The sequence below is a fragment of the Alligator sinensis genome, unplaced genomic scaffold (genome assembly GCF_000455745.1).
Source record: "Alligator sinensis unplaced genomic scaffold, ASM45574v1 scaffold722_1, whole genome shotgun sequence".
NCBI classification, from domain to species: Eukaryota; Metazoa; Chordata; order Crocodylia; family Alligatoridae; genus Alligator; species Alligator sinensis.
The window spans coordinates 219,817-226,768 of record NW_005842345.1 but is presented as its reverse complement, the minus strand read 5'-3'; the positions used below and the strand labels follow the sequence as shown (position 1 = coordinate 226,768).

Genomic DNA, 6,952 nt, shown 5'->3' with positions numbered 1-6,952 from the left:
TGTGTGGGGGGGGGGGGGAGCAGGGGGAAGGGATGTGTTATAAATCTAATTATGTTTTCACTTATATTTAACAAGTCAGCACAATCTACCCGCGCGTGTGTATATGTTTACCATGCAGTTCCAATATTTACAGCTGACCTAATTGGTTGTAGGGCAGATGCAATGAACAACATTTTATTGTCCTGATACCATGCAAGTGCTGGGGACAGCTGCTGAGTTGCAGAGCTACCCAGAGGAGACCCTGGAGTTCTTGCTGTGCCAACATTTGCCTTTGCTGATGAAGCACAAAATTGGACAGGTTGATGCGGGGGGGCAGGGGACTTTTATTTATTCATTTATTTATTAAATTAGGGCGTGTTTCTTTTAGATCTGCAAGCTCCTCACAGACACTGCCATCCAGCCCTTGAAAGAAGAAGTTTGCAAAGGCTCCTAGTGTCCTTACCCTGTCAGGATTTTGTCTCATTTCCCAAAAATTCTTGTATAACAATGTTGCCAATACATACTGGAAGGTTCTTCATTGGGTAGCTCTCCACAATATAATAGCCTACTACTGCTGCCAGCAACAAATGCGTCATATTATGGTGCCTTGCACCATGAGTCATTTCAGTGAAGGTCAGTTATGGAGTATTTCTATGAGTATAGGTATCACCATTCATCTCTACAGGTGCAATTATTGTAGCTAATGCAATAGGTAGATCAGGTCTATGCTGCAGAGCCCAGGATTCAACTTGACTGATGACCAGCTAATCCAGCAAGAACAATGGGAGGAATTTAGCTTCTGCAACCTGGGCAGTTCTCCCTTTGTGTTACCACCACTGCTGCAATCAGCAGAGTGACTCAGGTTGAGACTACTGTGGGTTTAACAGGAAGGGCCTTGGTCACGGGGTCAGGGGGCGAGTTCTCTGGGAAAAGTTATTCAACTTTAGATGAGGCTTCCTCCATATGTTGCTGAAGTCCAGGTTTGCTCATTTTCCAGGCATGCTGCAAAGCCCATACTTACTCCTGGACATTTGGGTCTCAATGTTTTAAATGTCAGAGAACTCACCCTCTGACTTGGGAGATCATGTTTGCAAAGTGCTGAACAGCCCTGCGAGAAGCTGAACGCCATCCATTCCCACTGAAGTTGGAAGGCATTTGAACACTCAGCATCTTAGAGGTGCTCTCTGCATTTTAAAGGATTAAACCTGTACATTGGGTGTGGGCTGAAGGGCTGAGGAGCTATATGTGCAAGGTGGAGATTGCTCTGTAAAGCTCTTCACTTAATCAGGACAAACTATGCACTGCAAACAAAACCAGTGACAATGGCATGGGACTTAGAAGTAAAAACCCTTTGAACCTATTTCAAAAGGAGACAGACTTACCCTGCCTTCCGCATATCCCGAATTCTCAGTGCAGCAAGACGAGGACATCCCTGTCCAATATGCACGTGCGCACACAAACACACTCTTACATTTCTTACCTGGCAGCATAACTCGAAGGAGGAAGAACCCCAAGAGACCTTGACTTTACCGGGTCCTGGTCTGGAACGCACAGAGTTTCTCGGCGGGCTTTCAGCTTTTCTGAAACAAAGGCAATGAAAAGGAATTTGCTACCTTTTGTATAACCCTCAAATATATTTATATTCTGGTTGCAAGTGCCAAAAAGGGTTTTGTGGGGGCTTCAAAAATGCCTGGCTTTGAGTAATTGCTGAGCCAAACACAGCAAGGCAGTGCAGCATTATAATGTGGGTACCTTAGGCCTAGTAGGAACCTGACAGCATCATGCAGAGCTAATATTATGTAGTTAGACCAACCATGGACTCATTCTGAAAGGGGATTAACATGAAAATTTCTGTAGGTTTTTTAAGAGGTTCAAATGACCCCAAATGCTCAAAGTAAAACCCAATAAAAATTGCCAATTTGTCCCACAAAACAGATGACCTCACCTCCCAGGTATCCCACACTAAGCCAGACTCCAAGCCAGCTACCACCGAATTACATCAGACCTCTGCCGTGCCTTAAGTGCTTTTCTTTGCTGGACAAATGGTATCTGGAAATCACCATGCACCTAAAAGGGCTAATTCCCAAGGTGAATTCCAGAAGTTCTTCCTGCTCCTAAGTTAAAGAGGACCAGCTTTTAAAGAAAATGTAGACAACTAAAGATGCAGAGGCACCCAGTGGGTTTTTCTGAAGTAGTTGGTATCCATCTGTATCTAATTACACAAGGACTGTGTACAGACCTCGTTATGTGGCTCACAGCTTCTCAAACTCCTCAGCCTTGTGTCTGCCTTGCCTCCTGCCTTCTTAATCTCATCCCTACCCCTGTCAAGAGTCTGACAGGAGAAGGAGCAAAGATCTCCATGTCATATATGCCCAAACAGGTCCAATGTGCATGTGGGGGAACTTGGACTGGAGAGGCATTCAGACCCACATATCTCTTCATCACACAGACTGACAGCTGAACCCTCTCACATGCTTTTTGTTTCCTTCTCATTTTGTAACTATTTCCAAACTATGCTCATCCAGATGAAACATCTAATGAGCCTACACATTTTCCTGGCACAGAAGAGACATCTTTTTGAATAGGCGATTTGTTGACTTTGACAAACAGTAATTGCACCCACACAGGTATGCTAAATGCAGGTGCATTTACTCCTGGTAACAAGATAGCTTCCTTTGCAATCCCATTTTAAGGTGGTGGTGGCAGCAGTACAGGATGGAAAATGATCCAAAGACACGACATGTTGCTGTCAATCTCTTTGAGAGGTCAAGTTTAGTAATGGTTTTGTAAGCTAAGCAATGGAGGGTAAATCTAAAAACATCCCCCTGAGCTGAGACAACTAAGCTTCTGAGATCCCATTGTGAGCTTGAGGAATGACTGTCTTATAGTGAGGGCACTTAATGTTAACTCAGGAGATCTGGATCTGCTGCAAACTTTCTGCCTCACCTCAAGCAAAGGAGGCCAGAGGGTCTTCCAAAAGGGTCAGCCCTCCATTAACTTCAACAGCATTAATGTTCATCTTTGCCTGCTGAGCATCTAGGTTGGGATTTCCAAAAACACCAAAAGGGCAGACTTTAAAAAATGTAGGTGCCTAAAAGTGCAGATAGCTATGTGGTGCTATTGAAAATGAAGAGGCTTTGAAAATCCCACTTGCCCTTATTGCATCTATAAGCAACTAGACATCAAATCCAGCCCTATTCCACTTACAAGCCAAGTCCCATTGACTTTGGGTATGTCTTTACTGCAGAGTTAACTCAAGTGATCAGCACCAACTTTAGACTAGCCCAGGTATGAATATCTATACTGCAGAGCCCTACCTGGGTAACTGTCTTTGCTGGCCCTGCCCTCACCACGTGTCACTGGGACTTTCGGAGGAAATGTCACGTGCAGTCAGCCGAGTTAATAGGCGAGTCTTTCCCACTGAATGGTGGGAGTATTTATTTGGGCATCTGGGCACATGGGAGGAATTGTGGGAAGTCAAAGATGGATGATCATCACTTCATTAATATGGCTCACATTCCTCATAGCAAAGTGGGTGGATTACCGGCCCAAGTAACACAGCCTCAAACCTTGAACACGCACTGCAAGCTAGGTCAGCTACAGGGGGAATAAAGCACCTGCAAACTCCCAGTGGGCAGGGGGGGGGGGGGGGGGGCCCATCCAGGTGAAGGGCAACACCTGAATGAGGCCCGGAGCAAATGCTATGAACAAGCTGAATCCTTCAAACCTTGGGAGGTCTCACCCCTGCCCTTATTCTCAGTAACATTTTTCTCCTTTGATCCATCTTTTGTTTTTTTTCTGCTGGCAGTGATTGCGTCTCTTGTTGACACTCAGCAAAGCGGCCAAAATGGGAAAAAAACATTGAAGGTTGAATTCCCCTCTGACCACTAAAGATGGTTAACTCTGGGTCAGAGCCAAAGCATTTGGGCGAGATGAAGCATGGGCAAAGCTTTCGGCCCTGTACTCGTTCCCTGAACATAAGATACCTGTCTCGAGTGGCTTCAGTCTGGTTTCTTTCAGGATGTCTGAAAATCATGGCAACATCAGATGGCAAGAGACATTTTTGGCCAGGTTCTGTTATCTTGAAGCTAAAGCAGGAATAGCCCTCGTCTTTTACTTTAACAGAACGTCTTTCCCTTTTGCTGCCATACATACTCCAGTTAAATGATGGCACTTTATAGCACGTAGAAGGCAAAGTCTCTTGGCTCCTTTTACTGAAGTCCAATTCTTTTAGTGTCCTGAAACAGTTTTTCGATTCATGACAATAAACCTAATTCTTACCCATCTTAAAATCAGCCTGGTTTAATGGAAGACACTGGAGACACACTGACTTAACACTAGTTGGGGATCTCATCCACCACTCCTTAATTCATTTTGGCTCATAGTGGTAGTGGAGGCATCCAGGCCAGGGTGACACATACTGTTTAAGTGACATTCCCTTTTCTGGCATGAACCAAAGCACTTATAATTAACCAGTGTTTTGCTCCAATACATCCAAAATCCTACAGAGAAACTGATGGCAAGGTTTCACGTCTGGCAACACTTCTTATCTGCCTAAGGTAACTGCTCTCTCTGCAGTATAACTGGCGTGGAGCCGCAGCTTTGCAAACAATTGCCTTTTATGACTATACATTTATATTATAAGCCTGTCTTGTCCTTTTAAAATCCGATCATCTAAGATCATACGCTAAAGAGAAGGAAAAACAATCAGGTGAAGAGCTCCTGTGGTATCAATGTCTCGCCATCTGTTGGCTGCTAACTCTTAAAGATATGTGTGCAATTTATGGGATCCTCTGTTCTGGGAGGTAGCTGGCTTTGGGGAGCCTTATGCCTTGGCATCTATGTTGATCTGTACGCAGGACTGAAAATAGGCAATAGTTTCTTGTTGTAAATGATATTACTATACGGAGTCCTCCAGGTGTCAGTGCATATGCGTTTGTTCACTTGGCCTGACAGTGCAACTCTCTGAATGGGTTTAGCCTTTCTCTGAGCCCTGTGTGCCTCAGTCAGATATTTAATAATGGGGCTTGGCTGCCATCTACTGTTGAAAGGAAATGTTATATAATGTACACATGCACAGAGTGACTGTGTGTGTGTGCGCGCGCGTGCGTGTGGCACAAAGCACCATATGTAAGAGGTACAGTGGTAGACAAGGTAAAAACAGATGAGGAGGTTTAGAAATACATCTTTTGCTATATCTAATGACTAGCTTGGCCCAAATCTCCTAGGAGGAGACTTTGAACATTTCCATCTATCTGTTCGGAAGCAGGGTGTGCTGCCTGATCAGCAGATTTCAGCATTGCTCAAAGGAAACCACTTTTTGAGGGGGAAAAAGGCATTTCTGTTCCCCGATCTCCCACATCATGCTGCCATGACAAGTTCTGCTTCAGTCATGCACAGGTTATTCAGGTCAGCAAAAGAAACTGCATGGTTTTTAGTAGCCAGTTACATACAGGCCATGAGGCTTAATGATAAAACGGCATCTCCTATAGCCTTAAACGCTATGAATCTAGAAGGGTGTTAACGAGGGATGAGCACAGAGATGCTCACTGTGATCTGGGTTAGATTTCAGCTCTTAATTTAGATCTGTCAGGCCATATAGCCCTTTTTCAGACTCAAGAGCCATAGGAAATGAAATCTGGGGTGAGGAAGGAATAAGCCATTCTACTCTTGGGTTGATGTTACTACGAGTAGGCATTTTCCCCGCACTTAATCCAAACTTTCTACATTTTTAACATAAAGTGCTTACCACTTGTAATATATCCTGGCACAAACTCAAGTCTATCTTTGCTGACCTTGTGTTTATTAGTTCATATCCTTATGATGATATTATATAGGCCATATCCTGACAGCCTTCCTCAGTGTATTTGGCTCCTTTTACTCAGGCTTTGTTCCTGCTGTTTTCAATCGAAGTTTTGTCCGAGTAGTTACCAGTTACAAACTAAGGACCACCTTTGTACCACTGTTGGAACAGGATCCCCCCAGAGGTGGTACAGACATCCACCCTGGCAATCTTCAAAAAGCGTCTTGCTGCCCATCTTGCTGGGTCATCTGATCCCAGAGGTCTTTCCTGCCCAAGTGCAGGGGAGGCTAGACCCAATGATCTGTAAGGTCCCTTCCAGCCCCTAACAACTTTGAAGTTATATGAAACTATGAACTCTGGCCCCAGAGAGCCTTGAATACCAAGCAGTTCACAAACTGTATGCATGCAGCACCAATGGGTTGGAAGTACCTTAGAGTTCAGCTCTGGGACTAAAGGGCATCAAGTTTGTGCTAAATCAGTGGCAGCAGAGGAGAATCCTTTTTTTTTTTTTTTGCAATTTGACTCCTATCACTATAAGCTATAGAAACCTGTAATATTCAGTCAAAGTAGACAGGATTGCAAGGTTTTCTGAAGTGTCATCTGAAAGATCCACACACAATTACCTGCGTGGAACTCAGTATATTATTTCATAAGGATAAAAGACTGTGTTCAAGCCCATATTTCCATGGCAGCCAGGGGAGTAGTGGGCAGGTAGGCAAGTCATACCTGAGCTGTTGCAGGTAGTTACATCATAACTGATGCCCAGATTTGTACGCCATCCTCTCATTCTAACTGATGCTTAAATTTATAGGAAGATTACCTGTAATGGTTCTCCTCCGAAGTTTGCTTCTACAATGACATTTTTCAATCAGTTTTGGATTATCAATATCACTATGGCAGGCTTTACAGTAAAAATGCGCCCTGGATCATAACAGAATAGAGGGAAAAATTGGATTAAAATTAGCAGAGGAAAGGAAATGTTTCAAATGCATTTGTTTGCTCTCCAAAAGTTTGCTTGTCCAGAACTTTTTGATTTGAAAGGTTACCTTTTGACTTCTGCCATGGATTTGGCAATAAAAAAGCCCATTACATTTCGATGGAGCATTATCTTTGCAGACGGGTTGATTAGGATACTGGGAAACAGTAACAAACAAACAAACAAAAAAATCA

General features: G+C 43.8%; 1 protein-coding gene across 1 annotated transcript in view; it reads right to left on the bottom strand.

The window, feature by feature from the left end:
- Nucleotides 1–6,952, bottom strand: part of LOC102375383 (potassium channel subfamily U member 1) — a 69,657-nt gene that overhangs the window by 41,412 nt on the left and 21,293 nt on the right. The window contains 3 exon segments of the mRNA XM_025210364.1: nt 1,460–1,559; nt 6,603–6,703; nt 6,829–6,915. Coding sequence (XP_025066149.1) covers nt 1,460–1,559; nt 6,603–6,703; nt 6,829–6,915 — 288 coding nt within the window.